This window comes from Triturus cristatus, chromosome 7, assembly GCF_964204655.1.
Source record: "Triturus cristatus chromosome 7, aTriCri1.1, whole genome shotgun sequence".
Classification (NCBI taxonomy): Eukaryota; Metazoa; Chordata; class Amphibia; order Caudata; family Salamandridae; genus Triturus; species Triturus cristatus.
In genome coordinates, this window is record NC_140590.1 from 158117892 (window position 1) to 158140514 (window position 22623).

The 22623-nt window shown below is 46.5% G+C and overlaps 1 protein-coding gene across 4 annotated transcripts in view; it reads left to right on the top strand.

The window, feature by feature from the left end:
• HAUS5 (HAUS augmin like complex subunit 5) overlaps positions 1-22623 on the top strand; it is a 343036-nt gene that overhangs the window by 138083 nt on the left and 182330 nt on the right. For all 4 annotated transcript variants that reach the window (XM_085615894.1, XM_085615897.1, XM_085615895.1 and 1 more), the window contains 3 exons: positions 9936-10026; positions 20163-20242; positions 20325-20385. In XM_085615894.1, coding sequence (XP_085472020.1) covers positions 9936-10026; positions 20163-20242; positions 20325-20385 — 232 coding nt within the window. The remainder of the gene's footprint in view (positions 1-9935; positions 10027-20162; positions 20243-20324; positions 20386-22623) is intronic.

Consider the following 22623-nt stretch of genomic DNA (forward strand, 5'->3'; position numbering starts at 1 on the left):
CAAAAAAGTTGCTCAGTGAAATAATGAATTTGCCTAGGATCACACAATTTGGTCAAACAAACTGATCCCAGGTTTTCCAGTTTCAGGCTGTGCACTTCAGCCACTAGATTGGTATCTTAGTGCCATCAAAGGTTAATGCTTTGGGTGTAATTCTTAAAGTATGTGAATGGATTTTGGTTCCAAGCAGAATCCACTTTTTATTTTATGCAGTTTTACCCAGCACTTTACAACAGATAACATAAATTAGGTTTTATCAGCGCTCTGCTGCATCAGGCTTCCAGAGGCCACTGTTGCTGCTGAATCCTTGCAGGCCCCGCACTCGACAATAATAATGAAATCAGAAATGTAACAACTGCCTGCTCCAAGTGCTCTCATCTTCCATGGCAAAACCCATGCACGTAAGAGCAAGACTTTGAAGTCCTTCGACCCGCATTCTGCTCTTCAATCCGGCCTTAAACTCGCTGTCACTGCAGTTCAGCTCCAAGAAAGTGAGCTTTTTGTCGCACCACTCACAAACCATCTCTTGGTCTTGCATGGAGCAGTGAAGAGCACGCTGTGGGAATGTGTGTGCGCGCGCTGGTGAAAGGCAGTGTGCCAGCCTGCTCAGGTACGCATGCTACAGGGAACGATGGTCAAGACCATGTTGAGGGGACGAAGAAGTGCTGGGGACCCTAGGAACCCCACGGAGAGCGTGTGCAGTATGGGAACATGACCGCATGCTCCATACAAATTAAAGTGTAAGTCGCGGTTGGAGTTTTAAAGAAAAAGGACCCTTCCCAGTGGACCCTGGAGAAACCCCGTGTAAGACAGAAGGTTGGAGAGCCACCCCACCCGTGGATACCCTGGTACCTACGTTACCTACACCAGGGAAGCAGGGTGCATAGGTGTGAAGTGGCGTCGGAAACCGCCGTCTAACCCAGTGGAGGACTTCAGGAAAGTGCCGCTGCTGACGGAGAAGAAATTGTCTGGTTGAATCCGAAAGTGGATTTTAGTTGAGAGGTATCTGCAAGCAGAGGGTACAGAGTCTGTCACTTAGGAGTTACCAGGAGATCTAGAAGATAAATGGCCACCAACGTCGGGAGTTGCAGTAGAGTTGATGAGGACCTTGTTTCTGCAGGTGTGAGGACCAGGCGACGCTGAGGAAGACCAGAAGCATGCGCCAGCTTTCCCACGTCAGATGTCGAGTGCTGAGGGTCGGTGTCCGGCAGGAGCACCAACAAGCCTTGGCAAATGCAACCCACACAGAAATCAAGAAGGTGCAATGTCGGGACCAGAAAGGTCCAAGGGACTCACCACAAGCAGGGGAGTCAGAGTAAGCCCCAAGCAATCAGGCGTGCCCAAAAGTAACAAAGGTGACCCTCAAATGGACCCACAGGCCGGAGGCACTGGAGTCGCGAGATGACCTCCAGCAGCTCAACAAAAGATGCAGGCCACGATGCGGTGTGGCCAAATATTCTGGTCACTGGAGATGCTCATGATTAGGGCTATTCGGAGCCCGAAGATCTTCTTGGAAGGAAGCCAACAAGCCTTTGCAACTGCAAGTTGACACAGTGCACAGGGGTTCGGTTATTGCAGCCCCCACAAGGGATACTGGACTCAAACTTTGCGAGAGGGCAGGGCAGGCCTCGAGAGCTGTGGGGGACGACCACCTGTGTGGCAGAATCTTTCAGAGTCCTGAGGAGCTCCAAATCCGCAGACCGGTCTACTTAGTTGTGGTGCCTGCAAATGCAGGGAAGTGACTCCTTCATTTCAAAGGGGATTCCTTCAGGTGTCTTTGATGCCCACAGGCCTTGGAAGGTTCCTGTATGGTGCATAGGCACAAACGATGCAAGGGAGACGAAGTCAAGCCCAAACGAAGTCCACCGAATTCCAGAGTGCCCAGATGGTACACGAAGTGGTGTCCGATCTGAATCTTGTCCCACGACGAGTCTAGGGACCCACCCACAGGTAAGCCCTTAAGTACCCTTAGGAAAGGGTTGGTATGATTCAGTGGACTCTCCCAGGGGAGGGTCTGGGTAGGGGGGGGTGGGGATACTTCCATGTCCTTTGTCCAGTTACATGCCAGAGTGGGAGCCAACGCCTCTCAGAGCTGGTTTGAACTGGACTATGCATGGGGAAACCAAATGTGCCACTCATGCAGACTGAGTGGCTCTGGCAAGCACACGCACCCTGCCCCAATACACTAAATCTCGTCTGGGAGGGGGTCACACCTCCCTATGACAGGATGCCTGTTGTTCTGCTTTCCCCTGCACAAACTTGGCTCAGCAGCAGGAGAGCAGAATTGTGTCTCTTGTCGGCAGCAACCATTTTGTGCTGTCCGGGACAGGAAGACTGGTACTGGGGACATGGAGAGCCTAGCGGAGGGCTAATAGATACCAAGCATGATAGGATTCGTTGCCGCCAATTTCGAGATGGTCATTGCGTAATTACGCGCTGCCCCTCTACATAGTAGATGTCTGCTTCACTTACAACCTGGGTGAATGGACTCCGTAGGCTGTAGGGCCGTCCTGCTCAGGCAGGGGCACCCTCACACTTCGAACCAAGCACCCTGCCTTCAGGATTGCAAAGGCCTGCTGTAGTGGTGACATAGGTTTTACGTGCAGTGACCCTAGATATAGGAAACCTATAACTTTAGTAAGTGGTGCTAGCACCATCTTACACAGGCTGCAATGGGAGGCCTGTAGTTCCATTTTGAATGTTCTCTCATGGGTGGCATAATGCATGCTTCAGCCCATGGGAGACTTCTGGGGTACCTATGCCCTGGGTACCTTAGTATCATATACTAAGGACTGATAAGGGTACCCCAGTATCCAATCTGGGATGTACCTAAGTATTGAACACAACAATTTAAGGGAGAAAGCAGATAGACTGGGGTCCAGATTGGCAGGCTCCAAGTCAGACTGGTCAATAACAGCTGAGCACTAGGCACAAACCGGGGGTAACCATGCAGAAGGATCCTACCTTCCTACACTCCTCCTTTCCCTCAACGTTTTTAAACATCTAAAGCCGACTCGTCCGGTCCATTCATTCATTCATTCAAAAAACTTTATTTCGATCACTTAAGATCAAAAAAGTACTACACAAAACAGAGCACTTACAAACACAAATACAACATAAAACGTTTGATTACTCTTTAGTCGATCCATTACAATAGCAGCAGAGAAGAGAAATGTTCATTTAAAAAGACCACAGAGACTCAATATAAAAAAGCTTTTGTTTTAAAAACAGGATATAAAATACAATGAATATCTTCTATAAATGCTAAAAGACATGTGAGCCACAGTTTGTCCAAGTGGCACAACACAATATGAAGGGACCCTAGAAAGGTGGCAATTTAATGACTACCAAGAGAACACTTGGCACATCTGATCCACATTTTCATTAAGAATTTGGATATACAGAATACAATACGATTTGAGTCTGATTGCAGTATTCTGAACACCTCCTGGTGCTTTCTAGCTCCAAGGTTTCTGCAAAGTGAAACTGTCCACTTAGCTCAAGACTGTCTATACAGAGGACAAAACAATATAACATACTCGAGTGACTCGGGTCCTCCTTGACAACAAGTACAGTTGTCATCCAACATGATCCTTTCTTTGTACCACTTTTGTATTTTTATTTTTAAGTTTTTAACTGGTAGACATCCATACCTGAACTGTAGATATTGCTTCCTGGCTAGTGGAGGAACAATTTCATCAATAGTGCTCTCATATAACGGGGTCAGTTTAAAATCAATAAAAGCAACAGCGAGTGATCCTTTACAATTTTGTATATTATCTATCCCAACACTACCCCAGTAAACGGCTTTACGACTGGACTTTTGGATTTGACACAATATCTCAGTAAAGTCCCAGTATGTGTCCAGGCTTACCCTCTGTGAAAGGGCCTTAACATGGCAGAGCCTCAAGATTTTACTTGCACATTTTGGTAACATTAGGTGACGAAGACCCACCCTAGAAGACTCTATCTAGTGCTGTAGTAGACCATAGTCGATGCCAGAACATGAGCAATATACGCTCAATTTTATGGGTAATTTTTTTCAGGACCAAATCTAAATAAAGTGGAGTCAGTGGGGTGCTCACTGGGAGATTTAACAGTGATCTAAGAAATTTGTTCTATCACTTCCAGGGTATTGAGTTTTGTGCAGCCCCATATCTCTGCGCTGTATAGAAACACTCCTAGAGCCTTAGAATTGTAAATCTCTAGCGCAGGAGCCATCCTTCTGGATATGGTTTTTCCTGTGCATTTTTGATGTGTTTGCCATCTGTTGTACCAGGGCCTGCTGTGCCCTTTCCACCTGTAAATTCTTGTAAATTTCATGCCAAGATAATCAAACTCAGCCACTACATCTAGACGATATCACCCACAAGCAACTGCCTCCTACACAGTTGTTAGTCTGGAAGAAAAAAATCATACATTTGGTCTTTAGACTTTTAAGCTCCAAACCCATCTCCAGACAAAATGCCTGAAAAACATTCAGCAATTGCAGTGTATCATCTGCAATTAGGAGTTGAGGCCCCAACCCCCCTCCTATTTTTGATGCTTCACACCCATCTCTGGTCAAAAACTCTATAACATCATTTATATACAGAGTGAACAGCGTGGGCACTAATACGCTCCCCTGTCTTACCCCTTTGTTGATATGGACTGATTCAGTCAACGCCCCATACTCTTCCCCCTCCCCCCTCCCCCCTCACTTGGGCCAAGGTGTCCTCATGTAACTTCTTTAAGATATTACGAAGTGGACCCATAACTCCCATTTCTTCTAAACCTCCCCATAGCTTGTCTCTTGGGACCAGTTCATAGGCTGATAGAATATCAACAAAGGCAACATATAAGTAGCCCTTGTTGATCATCACTTCACTCCAATAAATACAAATAAACCGATATATCTGATCTATAGAATTCATATTTGACCTAAAACCAGCCTGCCAATCTGAAATAATATTCCCCTCACAAATCCAGTTCTGAAGATGATCAAGCACCTGATTTAAAACAAGAAATTCTGAAGCGAATCTATCAGACTAATAGGCCTGTAGTTTGCTGGAAGTGCACGATCACCCTTCTTAAAGATGACAACCATTTCAGCTAACTTCCAAGAGTGGGGGATGGTCATACCAGCTAGGGTAGTTTTAAAGAGCAGGTTTGTATATGGCTCCCCCAATTTCTGGGTTTTCTCTATACAGATCATCAGTTATCCTGTCAGGACATGGGGCATAAAAATTAATTACCTTTGTGGTCTCTCTTAGTGAAAATTTCAAACTGCTGGGCTAAACAATGGCGCCACTATTTAATGAAACACCATCAGCATTCACTGCCCTAGACTTACTGGAGTACAACTGGCTAACATGCGTTACCCTCTCATCTGATTGGATACAAAAATCAAGCGTTGGCTTACGTCCACTTGAAGCCACAATAACTGTTCTTCATAATGCCTTATTCTTATTTACCAAAGCTTCATGCAGGTTGATCCATAACATATCCTCACACTCCCTCTGTGCATTTATAAGCACTTTCTGATAGTTAAATCTAGGGCACACTATCTCTACTTGGGATCTAGTTTTAATGGAGGAAAGGAGCTCATCTTTAGCCTCTCTACAAGCACCATTATACCAAGAATCAGGCTTTGGGCGAGATTTCCCTTTTCTTCTACCCTCTCCCAGCACTTCCCTTATTTTACCCATTAACTTGTTGTGGCTGTTTGCCAGCTCCTCACTTCTCAACTCAGTGGGGGGCTTGGACAGGTGTTCGTAATCTGCAATAACAGTTCCCTTAACAATCTCGAGAGCTGGAGGGTACTTTACTACCCAGTCCCACCTAATAGAGCTTACGTTGTTGGTATGCAGGAGTTCTCTTATCTCTCGATTTCCCTTGCCCCCATAATGTGAAGCTGTTTTGATACATAATGCCACACTAAGAGCGTTGCGATTGCTATCTACTCGGTCTGTCACTTCCATGTCCTTGACATGGCCAGAGCTCGACATGTGCCAGAAAATAATTCTGCTGCAGTAGCCCAGCCTATTAAAAGTGGTTCTACCATGGCGATCTGAGGAACAGCTACCATTTGTTGCTTTAAGATCAAACGTTTGTGTTAATGACAGCAGCTGGCCTTCTTTTGGAGTCCATCTAACTTTTGGGAGTTCTAAATATGGTATGCCCCACTGATTATCTATCTCGCAGGTTAGATAATATGAAGAAGCAGCCATTGGTTTAAAGGTTGAATTAAGATCTCCCGTCACCAAGATGAGATCCTTTCCCCCATGTTTCAATAGCATTTGCTCTAGTTGGTTAGTGGTGGTTGTTTCTTCATTTCTAGCCTCTACTCTGTTGTATACATTGTATATTTTTAGGGATTGACCAGAAGGGAACAGCAACCTAAGTGCTAGAATATCTTTTGAATCACAAGGCAAAATGTTAATTCTGCACCGAAGTGCGATTTTGATCCAGATACCCAGCCCCCCTTAGGGCCTACCCTCGTCAGGTTATGTCCCCCCAAAACAAATGAAAGTAGCATGTCACCGGCTAAACGTCCCTGGCAAGAGCCGGGGACAGTAGGCCAAGATATCCTGAATAGGAAGTAGTCTGAGGGAAAGGTGGTGCCGAGTCTGCAAAATTACATCACCGCTCCGTGCGAGGTACTCAGAAATATACTCACCACCGTATCCAGCCTAGTGATCATCTGACGCACACGAGGCCATACACACACCGTCCAGGGGAGTGAAAAGCCCAATCTTGGACACCGCCACATCAAAAACATATGGTGGCTGCGGGACAGCTCTCTAACCCCCCGCACCCCTCCCCTACCGGTTCACGACAATAGAAACCAGTAAATCACATGGAAATGTAGGGAAAAGCCCCAAACCAGTAAAAAGAAGCCCAAAGCTAGCCCAAAAAGAACCCTCTAGAAAAAGGGCATAGTCAAGACACCTGGCACCGCTGGGGAGAGTCCCACTGCCACGGTGTGCCAGGACTGGAGGGTTGTACATGTGACCCCAGAGCATGTTCTAATTGCCACTAACACCTAATTCGGCACGCCCCTTCTTTTCACACCTCCCAGCGCACATGTAGGTGAAAAGGCACCACTCACACACACTAGGGAAGATAAGATATTAGAAGTCTAGCGACACCCCTAACATATTAGTTAAATAGCTGAGATTAGCCACCTGCTCGTTAAGACCACCGCGTAATCAACATCCTTTACTGCCATGCTGGGGGGAGTGGGGGGTTGAACCGATGATCCATAAGTAGGAATTAGGGCAACCTATGAATAATACCCATTGTTTTAAATCCTCCCATTGGTTGACTGGTTTGTATACGTCATTGCTGCCTGTTCTTGTTTTTGTGTGGTTTTCTGAAGGTAGAGGGGTTTCCTGCTGTAACAACGCAGCCCTCAAATTGGATAGAATGCAAGTAACTAGGGAAGTAGTAATAGTAAAAACTGAAGCACAACAACCCCCTAATAATGTGACTGTCATGAAGGATAGGGTAAATGACGTAGTTGAAAATTCAACTGGGGGGAATGTTAACATAGATCTTGAGGTACGCAATGATAAACGTGTGCATAAAAACAAAATCAAATCACTGTTGTCGGAATCGCCCACTATGACCTCTCCATCAACCCGAGTCAGAAATATGTGGTCAGGCAGGCCCTGCGACCTAGCCCTAAGGCAACTGATTGACAGATCACAGGTGGGGTGGCACCTAACCAGCACAACAAACTTGCAAACTGGAAAAACACAGATTAATCCTACGGATGGACAGCGACACCACAATGGTCCAGGGAGATTGACCCCAGTAAAGCGCACATGGCCAGAGGGGCGCACGTTCTCAAAACAAAGTTAGATGCCACATGAAGTTAGTAACACTCAGCCAATCAGGACACAGCACACACAGTGATCACACGTTCCCCATGCAGGACTTTTGGACATGTTACCCACTGTCCTTCATTGTGTTCACGCAAGGTCAAGACCCACCTGCATTTGTTATCAGGTGGAAGTAATTTATGACCCCATGACTCGCCCCACATTCATCTTCCTATAAAGGATCTATGAATTGTTTTATGATGCTCCAAGAAATGTATATAATGGTACTCAAACCGATTGTATTTTGATACAGTTCTCAGACCTGCTTCTATAACTGTGCTTCCGGCCATAGTGTTTAATTAATTAAACCAACTGTTGTGTTTTTCTAAACGCCTCTTGTATGCTTTTTAAAAGGTAAATTTACATATGAGCAACGGTTGTCAGTGGGTACAAAAAGTCTCTCTTTTTACTGCATCATTCCTGATGCTTGTCCCTTTTAACATTGTGGTACCATTGTCAGTTCTCATACAGCCTGTGTCAAGGCCTTTCACTATGCCTGTTCACTTTAGTGATTTCAATGTTTTAGTAGGGGTAGTTTGTAGCTGACTTCCCTGACACACCCCACGTCGGATCCAAGTTTTTTATTCGAAAGATTATCATAGAAAAATTAGGTCCAGCAGTGAGAATGAGCTATATACTGAAAGAGTATTTTAATGCGTAGAAAAAACACATCTCTGAGTTTTCTCCACTCTGCTGACTTTTATGATAATTCTGCTCCAGTCTGCTTGGACGGAGAGGGAGAGAGAGAGACAGGTCTTCCACCACTCAATGTCCTTTGGCACTCGTTGTCTCACCCAGAATACTGGATAATAGCCACTCACTAAAAGAGGGATGTTTTCCTGGTCCTACTAGATTAATTGGAGGAGAGGTGCCAAATTCAGGTATCCCACTCGGACCAGCAGCTTTGAAATTTACAAGCAGTGGCAGTTTCTGGCTTCTTTATTCCATGGTTGAAATGGCTAAAAGTTTCATCGAAGCGTCCGCTGCGAATGCCAGCTGCAGCGCCGTTTTTGCGCTGTTAGAGGAAAAGTCCAAAGTTGGGGACAGCGCTGTGTGGGCTGTGTAATGAGACAGATTGCATTGTATGAATAAAAACATCCACAACATTGAATTTCCAGTACTAATATACAGCAAGAGGACATGCAGGTTCACCTTTGTAGAGTTACCACATCATCATTGGGCCGAGACCTCAAATGATGATTGCCTACCAAGCGGATACCTGCCCTGAGAACAAAAGGGGCAGCAGAAGTGCAAGTGCAGGTATAAAAAGGGAGCAAGTCATAAATAATGATTTGATCAACACAATGTGCCCTAAGTAAAATAGTTGAAGATTTAAAATAATAATAATAATTCCTCAAGATGATATGTCAAAGTGCAATAAAAATTCCCCCGACATTAAACTCTCAATACTAGTCTAAAACTGTGTCTCTAGTCTCCCTCCTCCTCGGGTGGAGAGAGAAGGAAAAGTAACTTGTCTGTAAGTAAATTTAGGTCTTCATTTTGACTGTTTTTAACATACCCTCTGACTGAGAACAGACAAAAAAGAAAGTTGCCACTTGAGGTTCTAGAAATCCTTCTTCCTAATTGCCTTGCAGGAAAGGATGGGGCCGTAGTGTTTGAACTCTTTAAGTGGCATTGTCCTTTTTCACTCTAGTTATAATTTAGGTTTGGAGGTCATTATTTACTTCTCAGTTGAAAATGCTATTCTTTAATAGTTTTCAGGCAGATGTACTTTACTGTCACTAGTTTAACTGGCCTTATTTTAACTTCGAAGCTAGAACATGTTTTCTCTATATTGAATTAAACATTTTAAATAGTTTACAAAAAATTGGAACCCTGCAGATGTTCAGCAGTAGTCTGTTTTAATAATTCAGAATATGCATGACTCATAGCTATAATTATGTGAAGTTCTTTTCACATTTGGCAGATAACACTTCAGCCATAACTGTATCATGTCTTTCGCTAAATGGTCGTGCACTATGCAATGTCCAGTGCACATCTCTGACTGATGGTTTTGCTCTGTTCCTTGTGGTTTTGCTTTCTTCTCACATAAATTATCTTTTTTTTTTGTAGGAAATCTAATGTGAAAATCAGTTTAGATTTGCCCCAGCCTGAATCTATTCTAACTGGCGCAACCTTGCCTGCCCTCGAGCCTACAGTGCTGGTACGTAGTGGTTCTTCCTCCCACCCACTCTCCACAGGTTTAAAGGAAAAAGTGTTACCTCATTCTAATCTTGCCATAACTTACTTGGTGCATGGTTGGTTGGGGAGTTCATTGTTTTGTTTAATTCTGATAACCTATTTGACTTGTCTCCTCTTGACAAGTTTTAATTACCATATAATTTTCAATTTGTGTCAGCCGCTCCTTTTACTCTAGTCTGCTGTTTTCTTTTGATCTTTGAGCTCAGCTCTTTTGCTCATCAGCACACACTTGCTGTCTTTCCATGCACGAGTCCTTCATCACATGCTCCTCCTCTGTGCTTTGTCCAACCACTTCTTTTACTCTACTATCCTTCCTTTTCGTCTCATTCGGTTATTTCGCCAATCCCCCCCAAGGAAAAGATGTGGGACAGCCTAACAAAAAAGGTAAAGAGTCTTCTAAAGCTCCCCAAACGCCTGTTGAGGAGGGTGGGCCCTTGAGACACTTCACAGTGCAAGGGTGTGACCAGGGTAAGAACTGGGATCGCAAACAGGCTTGATGTTTCAATCGTAAAACCATTGGACTCTGAACTGGGGACGACTCCTGTCCCAAAAAGGCTTCTTCTAGTGCACTCCAGTTACTACTGAGGTGGTAAGGCTTCAGATGGTATTCTTGGTATGCCCTGACCAGAAGAGCACACTAAATCCACGTTGATCGCAGATGGTGGGGTTGATGTACCTGCCCTGGTTGTCTGGCCCTGTCATTTGGAAAAATACAGACAACTGCCACATATTAGTGGGGTTAGGGTGGAAGTGCTGAGGGGTACAGATGCAAGTGTCACTATGATGACTGAAAAATTAATATCTCCAGAGCAGTGTTTGACTGGCAAAACCCATCTAGTCCTCAGTGCTGATACCCAGATACATCCCATTGCGTCATTAGAATGGGGAGGGGTTACTGGTCAAAAGAAGATGGTCGTGTCTGCTGCAATTCCCGTAGAATGTCTACTAGGGAATGATCTGGAGTCCTCAGCATGGGCTGAGGTAGTGCTCAAATTCCACGCAGCCATCCTGGGAGTGCCTGAATTAATGTGTGTAAAAACCAGAGCCCAAAGCAAAGCACAGGATGAAAAGGATCATTTAGAGCCTAGAATAATGGCCCAACCCGCCAAGAGAAAAGGTAAGACGTATGGGAAACCAACTTATAAACAGCCACAAGCTCAGGTACCCTCTCCTTAAGGCGAAAACCTGTCGGCCCCAGAGGGAACTGAGTCCCAGGAACTTGGACCTTACACGACAGAGCTCCTAGGCCCAGGGGGACCCTCTCGGGAAGAGCTATGCCAAGGACAGAGGACCTGCCCCACTCTTAAGAGCCTGAGACAGCAAGCTGCTGCACAGGAAAAGAGATGTCCGTGGCTCCCACAGGACCTATTGGAAGGAGGGGCTCCTGTATAGTGAAGCCTGAGATCCCAAACCTGGTGCCACTAGGAGAGTGGCAGTGCCTCAGCAATAGAGATTTCTTACTGTCTCTAGCACATGACATCCCTTAGCTGGGCATATTGGACAGATAAAGACCTGGAGTAGGTTAGTCACTTTCTTCTGCTTGTCAGGTATGTCCCAGAAGGTAAAGGAGTTTTGCAACTTCTGTGTTACTGGCTAGTGGCAAGACAGGTAATCAAGGCCCTCTTAATTCCACTTCCAGTGTTTGGGAGCGCTGAAACTTCTGGACACTCACCCCCAGTCACAGATCTGGGTTGAGTCCATCATTGTTCTTTAGCTCACTTCGCCACCCAAGTTCAGACCAAGCCATATGCAAACCAGTCTTGACCCTCTTCCTCATGGAAACAATCCAGCCCGAACTGCCATGCCAGGTCTTCCCTGGACTGGAAACCAGCATCCTGGGACCCCTTTCGGGGTAGCACCCTATATCAGCCAGGCGAGCTTGAATCCAGTGACAAAGTGAGCAAGGGACCCACGTATGGGCATATCCTGCCAACTTAGGGAGAATAAATGAAACACAAGGATGCTTGTTTCCGGTCCAAGGAAGACCTGGCTTGGCTAAAGAACAATTATGGATTCAGTCAAGATCCGTGAATGCGGGGTGAGTGTCTGAAAAGTTTCAGCGCTCCGTCCATAATCTCCTTGTGTTTGCTTTGTTCGCCCTTAGTTGGAAGGGTATGCCCAGACGTGGGTCCCTTGCTCACTTTGCCATTTGATTCAAGCTAGCCTGGCTGATGAGGGGTGTTACCCCGAAACCTGTCCAGGGATGCTTGTTTACGTCCAGGGACGACCTGGCTTGGCAGATAAGACAGGACTGTTTCCATGAGGAACAGGGTCAAGACTGATTTGCATATGGCGGGGTCTGAACTGGGGTGGCGAAGTGAGCTAAAGAACGATGTCTGGCTACCTAAAAGCCATGTGGGCTGAAGAATGTGAGGTGACATACAAGTTTACCACACCATATCACCTACAAGCCAATGGCCTGGTTGAGAGATTCAACAGCACCATGAAATATATGATCATGGGACTTCCTGAAAAACTAAGAATGAGAGGAGTTGTCCTTTTGCCATGCCTGCTTTTGGCCTACAAAAAAGTGTCACAGAAAGGAGTGGGCTTTAGTCCATTTGAACTTCTGTTTGGTCATCCTGTAAGGGTACCACTATTCCTAGTGAAGGAAGGCTAGGAGAGACCTCTCAAAGAGCCTAAGTAAGACATTGTGGACAATATGCTTGGCCCATATTCAAGGATGGCTGAATACTTGGGTAAAGCAACCAAAATCCTTGAGTCAAGTCAAGAGCTCCAGAAGCTTTGGTATGACCAAAAGGTTGCACTGGTGAAGTTCCAACCAGGGTAGAAGGTATAGAAGCCTCTGGCACCTAGGGCCCTCCAGGACAAATTGAGTGGTCCCTACCCTTTCCTTGAGACAAAAGGTGAGGTCACCTACCTGGTTAACTTAGGCACTTGCAGGAGCACTCGCAGCTTCATCCATGTAAACCACCTGAATCCTTCCTATGACCGGACTGATGTGGCCGTGCTGATGGTCACTGATAAGGATCAGGAAGCAAAGGGCGAACCTCTCCCTGACTACCTCTCCTACAGCCCAAAAGATGGGGCAGTAGAAGGAGTTGTCTTCAAACACCCTTCAAACACCAGCAAGCTGATTGCAGTCACGTCCTGAAGCAGTATGCTGGCCTCTTTTCCATAACCCCATGTCAGACACACAAGTTTATTCATGATGTGGACACTGAAGACATCACTCCTGTCAAGAACAAAATCTACAGGCAGTCTGATCACGTTAAGAAAAGCATCAGGGCTGGAGTCTGGAAGATGCTGGAGATAGGGATGATTGAGCCCTCTGACAGTCCAGTGGTCTGTGTCCCCAAGCCTCTTTCCAAGTGTGAGAAACCAGAGCTGAGGTTTTGTGTGGACTATAGTGGTCTCAATGCTGTTACCAAGACAGATGCACACTCTATACCTAGAACTGATGAGTTGATTGACTAATTGGGGGCAGCCAACTTTCTCTGTGCCTTTGATTTTGCATCAGTTTCCTGGCAGATTGTTCTGACCCTAGGGCAAAAGAAAAGACTGCATTCTCGACCCCAGAAGGACATTTCCTGTTCACTGTTAATGCCCCTGCTACCTTCCAAAGGTTGGTGAATAAAGTCCTTTCTGTGTTGGAGACTTTTAGTACAGCATACATGGACGATATTGCTGTCTATAGTTCTACTTGGCAGGTTCACCTGATCTACTTTGAAAAGGTCCTTGAGGCTAATCAAGCTGCATGCCTTGCTATTAAGGCAAGAAGTGCTAGATGGGGCAGGGCACATTAGTATACTTAGGCCTCCTTGTAGATGGAGGACAAGATCAACCTTTACAGCCCAAGATCATTCTGGACTGGGAAGCTTCAACAATCCAGACTCCAGCCAGGGCATTCCTTTGCTTGACTGGGCACTACGCTACAGGAGGTTTGTGAAGATGTATGCTACTGTTGTGGAACCCCTCACAGAACTTGCCTCCAAGCAGCAGCCAAGGAAGGTAAACTGGACAGTGAGCTGTCAAAAGGCTTTTGACTCCCTGAAGGAGGCAATGTGCTCAGCACTTATTCTCAAAGCTCAAGGATACGCCAAGTGGTTCATAGTGCAGACTGATGCCTCTGAACATGGGATAGGAGCGTTCCTATCCCATACCAACGTTGATGGACATGACAAGCCTATTCCTTTCATTAGCAGGAGGTTACGCCCCAGGGACAGCGTTGGAGTGCCATTGAGAGGGAACTCTTTGTGATTTGGTCCCTGAAGCAGCTGAGATCATACTTGTTTGGTACTAACTTCCTTGTGCAAACTGACCACAGTTTTCTCAGATACTGATGCAAATGAAAGGTGGAAACCCCAAACTGTTGAGGTGGTCCATCTCCCTACAGGGAATGAACTTTACAATGGGGCCCGACCTGGGACTGACCATGTCAGTGCAGATGTCTTTTTCAAGTTTTTCCACTTAGACAATGAATATTCTTTTGGGAAAGGTTAGTCTTATCCTCTTTCATTGAGGGGAGTCTGTGTAGGAAAGTGCCCCTTTTTGACATGGTCACCCCACATTTTTTGTCTGGTATTTGATGTAACTTTGACTGAAGTGCACTGCTTTCCTGCTAACCATTTCCCCAGTGTCCGTGTTCTTCCCCAAAATCAAGGTAGCTGTTCAATGTTTTTACAATTGGCAAGACCTTAAGAACCCCTGTGAGTCCCAAGTAAATGGTACCCCTGGTACTTAAGGCATGAGTACTAAAGCGGGTCCCTAAGGGCTGCAGCAGGTATTTTGCCACCCAAAGGGACCCTCGACCAAACTCATGTAGATTCTTATAGCAACCTACATGAACGTGAAAACACGACATGGCACACATGGTACCATGCCTACTAACACTGCATGCAATATTTGTAAATCACCCATATAGCAGGCCTTACAGCTCAATGGCAAGGTGCATTATATTACATGTGAGGACCTATCTGCTTGAGCAAATATGCCCCTGTGCTGTCTAGCCCAATTGCTAGATAGTAGTGAACAGGGAAGCCATCTTGAGTACATGTACTGGGCTATGGTCATTACGACTTTCCCAGGTACATGATGGCTTTACTGAAACTTCTGGTGTTTGGTATCAAACACCTTGTCTTAATAAATCTGTACTGATGCCAGTACTAGATGTATTATGACAGGCACTCAGGGGGCACCTGAGAGGTGCCCCCTGAAAACCTACCAACCTCTAGTGTGCTGGCTGACTGGTCTTGACCAGCCTGCCGACATAGACGCTTTTCTGACCCCCCCTGGAGGTGAGAGCCTGCGCGGTCTGGGGCCAGAAACAATGCCTGCTCTGGCCAGAGAGGCTGTCAACCCCTCCAACCAGGATGGCTAGTAATCAGCGTATCAAGGCGGGAGGCTTCGAAGGCCTCTGTCGCTCTTGATATGTAACCCGTCTTCCCACAAAGAGGGGAACTGCCACCCCCACCCAGGGCACATTTGGTACCAGTACAGGTGAGAAAATTAGGAGGGGTGTTCACTATCAGGCTAGTTACTCGCCTTAGGTGGGCTACCTGAAGTGAACACGAAAAGTAGAATTCCACAATCTTGGTTTTTGATGAAATTAGATTCAGTGGGTCAGGGTTATGCCCACTCCCCACAGGAAGTGGTCATATCGGGGGGTGTAGGCACCCCAAAGGTAGGTAGCCCATTGGCTACTACCTTACTCTCCCCATTGTGCCTCTATATTGAGCATTTAGGTGGCACCCTCATACCAGGAACTCCATTTCAACGGACACAAGAAGAAGAGAACAAAGAGCAAAGAAGTGAGAACTGAGGACCAGCTTTGGACTTTCTTGTGCCAAACCCTATCTAACTGTACCTGTCCCGACAGTCGTGACAAATCTACTTGTCCTTCCGCTGGCAGTCTACAGGGTTTCATGGCAGATCCAAGAATCCCTGTATATTGCCAGCACTTTGCAAATAGCCAGAAATCTCCCTTGGAGTAGGGAAGTTACTCCCCTGCAGCTTGCAGGCACCAAAACAGAAATGTCCAGTCCACCGTTCTGCTGCCCCCAGTACCATTGATGCATTAGTCACCCAGATAAAGCTCTCTGTGTTCCAGGAGATCAGAACCGTCTACCCACCAAGTGATAAAACGCCCGGACCAACCGGAGCTGCACAGCACCAATACCTGGGGTTCCGGATCCCTTGCAACAACCAAAGCCTTTTTGAGTCCAATCCAGACTCCAAGACCGAGCAGCCTTTTAGGGACATCAGCACCGCAAAGACCTACTTCAAGAGTGGGCCAGCTGTCCTAATTTTGTCCCCTCGACCGGCAACTGTGAGTGCCCGTGACGCATAAGCCAAGCCAACCTAAGCACTCTGTACCCGAGCGCCCCAGCCAGAGTCCCCAAGAACAGACTGTGCTTCCTTGCTCTCAGGGCCCTCACGACCGAGCCCCCTCTTGGGAGCTGTCAGACTTGTCCCCTACCCTCCCCCACTCCTTCGGCGCAGCATGCAAATCAACCACCCAACCAGCACCTCTGTACCCAGACACTCCAGGTCAGGTAAAGATGAACTGCTGGCGATTCTCTGGACCTTGGCCCCCTACCACCTTAAGTCCTGAAGGGGACCCCTGGAAACCTATTGCAAGTAACTGTGTGCGGTATATGACTTTTTCCCCCATAGGAAAGCATTACCACATAAAGATATATTTAAGTGAACATTTTACTTACCTGTAAAAATCAACAACTCAAAAAGTACAAAAATTTCTTGGTGTTGAAATTTATATAAGAACACGTGTTCTTTTTCTAAATTGATGCCTAGCACTACCCTCTGATAAGGCTAAACTACTTGCCCACTCTACCACAAAAAATAACAATTGGGATTATTACTTGTGCATCTGTAAACCAATACGGGTTGCCTGGACTCTCTGCAAAGTGTACCTTGTTTTGGTGCACTATATAGAGAGACACCGCTTCCTACAGTAGCCTCTAGGTAACCGCTGGTTCCTCTCCCCTGCCAGAGCTGACTTTGATTCTGGCACCAAATTCCACGGTCCCTGCGACTTCAACCCAATGCTCCAGTGCCGAAGACGAAATCCGTTCCTATAGCCCCCTCTAACTTCAAGCTGAATCCATCTCAACCATGACCGAGGTCGCATCTTGACGCCTTACCAATACTCTTGGTTGCAATTCATTCCTACCCTAATAAAAACAAATCTTTGTCGAGGAGCCTCACGCCAAGCGCTTCAACGACATAATTTCAGACTCTGTTCTGAGCCACCCAGCTTTTGAGAATGATGACCAAGATGAGGGGTGTTACTTTCCACTTTCGTGAGGGCAATTTATTTGTGGACTTTCAGGTGGCCAGTGGGTTGGCCATTTCCCTGGACACTGGGTGTGTTCTTCCCCTGCACCACCAATGGAGGAGAGAGCCTCCTTTGCCACGGTAATGAGACATGAGTCGGAGGTGTTGGATTTGCAGTAATGTTTTGCACCTAGAACAAACATCATCAAAACCCTTACCTACATTGAATAAAACCCTGACTGACACCCTTATGGGGACATTATAAATACTCTTATCCTGTCCACCATTGAACAGGCAGGTTGCCAGACACCACAGGCCGGTGTGATGTTCTGAACCTTCTCGTCAGCCACAGCTTCCAGGTTCTGGAATGTGGTGAAGGTTGCTTAGCATTGTTTAAACGTTCAAGTCAGTTACTTTCAGTTTGCTGTTGGATGGGGTCTCTGTGTTACTACTCTCTTCCATAAAGATCCTTCATACCATCTACCTAGTCTCTACTGATGTTTTGTGAAGGACGTACCTCCAGAGCCGGCATCAGGTGACCCTGTTTTTTTGACACCGTATCCTTCACCAGAATGTTTGGTTGTTCAACCTCCCATCAGTAGGGTAACTCACCTATTTCCCAAAAACTCTTTCTAACAAAGTATAAACACATTGAGGCTTTCTATGAGCGGATTTTCTCCCCTGATATTCTAACCCTCCTGTCAGTCAATGCTAGCTGCTTGCTTGGGAGGTTTACCTATGCTTTATGGAACATTGTTAGGGAGATCTTGCCGGCAGTTCTCTGGCAAATTCGAGCTGAATTCATTCAGGACAGTCCAGATGCTGCAAAGTATATTACCCGTCCTGGACTGTTCACTATGCAAAGCAGTTGGCACTCTCGTGGTGCTTCAGTGGCAAACTTGGATAAGATCCCTGTGCTTCTCCAGGGATGGGCAAGCGATATTTACTGGACATGTAATTCAGTGGATCTTACTTGACTAGAACAACGATACATCATTGGAATGCTTTTTTAAAGAAATTCTGGTCACAGCATGTTCCCTTGGCCATTCTACCACTACAAGACAGTATCGTAAACCGTTTTGACCTCTTTGGGTCTATTTCAGGGGATTAGCGTACCACCAACTTTTTAAGGCCCACTAACCATACAACATGCACTCCAGCCCTTTCGGGTAGGGGGACCAAGTAGGCAACTTCCAGGCCACCCAGGTCAACAAACTTCCCTACCCCCTAGGGCAGCAGCCTCCAAACTGCTTTAGTTTTCCTTTGGTGGGACATGGCCACCCTGTTGGAGTTTCTTCTGATGATCATAACTTGGGTCATGTCGGGGTTCAGTTTGAGACAGTTTGTTTGTATCCTAGTGGAGAATTTGGTCCGGATCTGAGATATTTTTTCTGAGACAGAGTGTTAGCTGTGTATCGTCGGCATAGGATAAGGTGTTGATTCCCTGGGCATGGATGATACTGGAACGCGGGATCAAGTAGGTGTTGAAGAGAGACAGGCCAAGTGATGAGTTTTGCGGTACTCGGATGAGGTTGCGGGCATCTGAGCTGACCGACTGGGTTCGACCAGTCAGGAAAGAGCATGACCATTGGAAGGTGGGATGACGGTTTTGTGTAGTCATTTGAGGATGAGGTAGTATATGGTGTAGAAGGCTACAGAGAGGTCCAGGAGGATGAGGGCAACGGTGTCTCTTCTTCCCCCTTGACAGCAGAGGATAGACTTAATTGTCTGTACCCTAAAAAGAGCTTTACGCTTTTGCATCAATCGCTCCAAAGATCGGGTGGAAGATCTGTTCTTTGTGTGAGTCTCTGGGGCAAGAAAACGTAAGGCAGTGCAGAAAATGAGTTTTTCAATGTGGATTTCCCTCTTCATCAAGATCTGCAACACATTTGCCAGGAAGGCCTATTCCACCAGGGCCAAGACTTCTAGCACTTTGGTGCAATGGGGGAGTCAGTACACATGTTCACGCAGCACTACTGCCTTGACAGTCAAGTCTGAAGGCAATGGCTTTTTGCCTGTTAGATCGTGCAGCACTTTTTGGTATGAGCCATTCCACAGATCCACCGTGGTGGGAGGCACTGCTTTGATATCTGCTCTAAAGGTGAGGAATCTATGGCTAGAAGAATCCATCAGAAGAGTAAGTCACTTAGCTTCAGTTATTTCTGGCATATACGCTATCTAACCACAGCCTGCTCACTGCGTCCCTCCTTTCCGTTATGTGGAATGGCCTCTCTTTTCTCACCTAAAAAGGTCCCAAATTAGAGATCTGCATACTGGTACCTCTGATGTTTATTATTGGGCTTTGCATCCTAAGGCGCAGGCAAAGTTCGAAAAGAACCAGATGTTTATGCGCGGGCGTGGCACTTGCATACGGCTCCAGCATTAATTCAGTGGTGGAACAAAGTGCAGAGCTTCATGGCACCACCTACTAGCTCTTGTGAACAATGCGGTTACATTTTCCAGATCCAGTCTGGTGTCAGGACATTCTAAAAGTGAGAAATCTGGGGTTAGAGTATCCCCTAGAAAGTGTTCTAGACGGTGGGTAACTTGTTCCTGAGAAACCATTTCAAGGGATTACCACTAGCCTAACTGAGAACAGTAAGCCATAGGGCTAGCCTAAGTGTCTGCTTAGCTTCTTCTCCTACCTCTTGTACCCTCACCCAAATCTCTTCTGTACTTCAGTTTCCCCTCCCATAACGTCTTAGTTCTCCTTCCTGTTGTCTGTCCCGGTGTATTCCTCTTGCTTTCTCTTACTGCTTCTGCTTCCCTTATCTTGTCTACACATTCAGTATAACATCTCAATCTCATCGCCTGTCCTTTCCATTTTTGTTTTCTACCTAGCGGGATGTGAAGAAAGCCACTCTCATGCGCTACGAGTTCCTGAAATCCCTTGCCCATGATCACATCTCCGAGTCGGTCAGGTTAGTGTGTGAATTTCCCCCCTTTTGCCATTCTTTTGTAGACTCCTCCTATGTTCTTACACATCTGCTTTGATTGTTATAGAGCTGCAGAGAAAGAGGAGCAACGTCGAGCGTCCCACCAGCACTGGTTGAGCATGGTGGAGGTAAAACTCTTGGTATCTTGACTGTCTCTATTGGTAATATCAGCTTTCAATGATTTTGCTTGATCTTGTAATCCTTACGTGTTTAGCGGAACGTGGCACTGTGTGCATGTGAAAATTAAAAAAAATGTATTATGAAGAAGCAACACAACTTACCCCTCTGGCGGTGAACCCCGTGGTGGCGGTATGTGATACTTTGGGCATATCGATCAAGGAGTATAGAAACGCAATGTGCCTGCGCTGGCATTGTCCTATTGGTGCTTTTAAGCCTGCCGTCGACCCTGTCCTCTTGTATAACCTCACTGATGTGGACAAGTTTGGAAATAAGATAATTAAGTGAGAGTTGGGCTAATTTGTCCTCTCAATCATTTATCCTGAGTGGAGAAAATTCAGAAAGAAATCTAAATTCTGGGGTTCACAAATCTCATGCCTGCACCCATAATTTTTTAAGGAGAATGTAGGCAACCATTTTTGGGGTAACTAGATGCTTCAAACCTTCTCCATTGGATCTCCAAAGAGAATTGCCAAGTGATAGTGTTTTGCCTTACGTGTTTATGTGCTGATGTCTTCTTCTACTGCTTGCCTATTATAATTGTTGGTCTCCCTCTCTTGTTCCACTCTCTACCTATTAGGATGTATGTGATGTGAGACAATGAAGAATTTTAAGACCTTAAGCTTCATGATCTGCTAGGTGCTGCGTAGTGTGACACTGAAGTGTGTGACCCTCCTAAGATTGGTGTGGTGCAGGCCACTGAATTGTGACAAATCTTGTAGTAGAGTAGGATCTGCTTCACATGGTTACCCCCACTTTTTGCTGCTGTAACATAGTTTTTCGACTTTAGTCTGCCTGGGGCCCTGCTATTCTGGACCCCAGCCTAGCTGCTTCCTCTCTAAATTGATTCAATGTACCTTAGGTACATCACAGATTGGATTCCGAGGTGCCCTTATAAGCCCCAAGCATATGGTATACTATGTACCCAGGGCATAGGCACCCCAGAGGCCTACCAGGGGCTGAAGCATGTATTATGCCACCCTTGGGAAGCCCTCCAAAATGACACCACAGGTCTGCTACTTCAGCCTGGGTAAGGTGGTGCATGCACCCCTTACTGGGATATAGGTTCACTATATCTCACCTATCACTGCACCTAGAAACCTATCAGTCACCCCTGTGGCAGGCCTTATCAATCCTGAAGGCAGGGTGCTTGGTTATATGAGCTGAGCACCTCTGCAGCCTTCGGAATCTATCCTCCGGGGTTGTCAGTAGTGCAGCCTGACCATATACTCTTAAGTGCATTATAACTAAACGCTTAATGCTAACTTTGGACTGGCTGCACGGAAACATGTTGTGTTTGGTGTCAAACACCTTGGAATCATACCCCCACACCAGTATCTGGTGTGGGAGTATGATCCCACCCATCTAGATGGAGAGACATGACCGCACCGGTATACCCAGTACCAACTTAAAAGAGCCCTGGCATCACAAAATGGATGCTGCAGCCACAGACACGGGTCTGGCCTCCTGCTGCTGACCGAAACTCTGGCAGGGGAGGCCTGGACAATAGGTTTCCTGTCACAGGGAGGTGTAACCACCTCCCTTACAGGCTGATGTGTATTGGGGCTGGGTGGGAGCACTCTCAGAGTGCTTTGAAGTCCTGCACTGGGGGCACATTTGGTGTCCCTGTGCATAGTCCAGCTCAAACCGGTTCAGGGGCTTCCAGCCCCTGCTCTGGCATGAAACTGGACAAAGGAAATGGGTGTAGCCACCCCTCTTTCCAAACCCTCCCATAGATGGGTCCCCTGAGTTAGTCCAACCCCTTTCTTGGGTATAAGTAAGGAATCCCTGGCAACAGGATTTTAGATATCCCTGGACGAAACTCTGCAACGGAATCCTGGTACTTTGACACTCTACTAAAGACTAGAGGACGGAAGAAATCTCGCTTGGGGTCAAGGAGTGACTCCCCTGCTTGGCAGCCACCAACGAAGCAATTGCCGGTCTACATCTCTGAAGCTCCCACCGGACTCCGAAGTATCTGAAGCCCAGGAAGTGGATTTCCAGACTTCTCAGAGGCCGACCCGAGTCCCCAGCAAAGCTGAGACCCGCTGCCCTCGTGAGTAACGTGGAACCGGAACTCCTAGTCACCGTGCACATTTGCAAGTGCATTGACTTCTCCACGTCTCTTGAAGTCAGGATTTGGGTTACTTGTGGCCCCCACCTCGAGCAGAGAATCCACCAAAAATTGT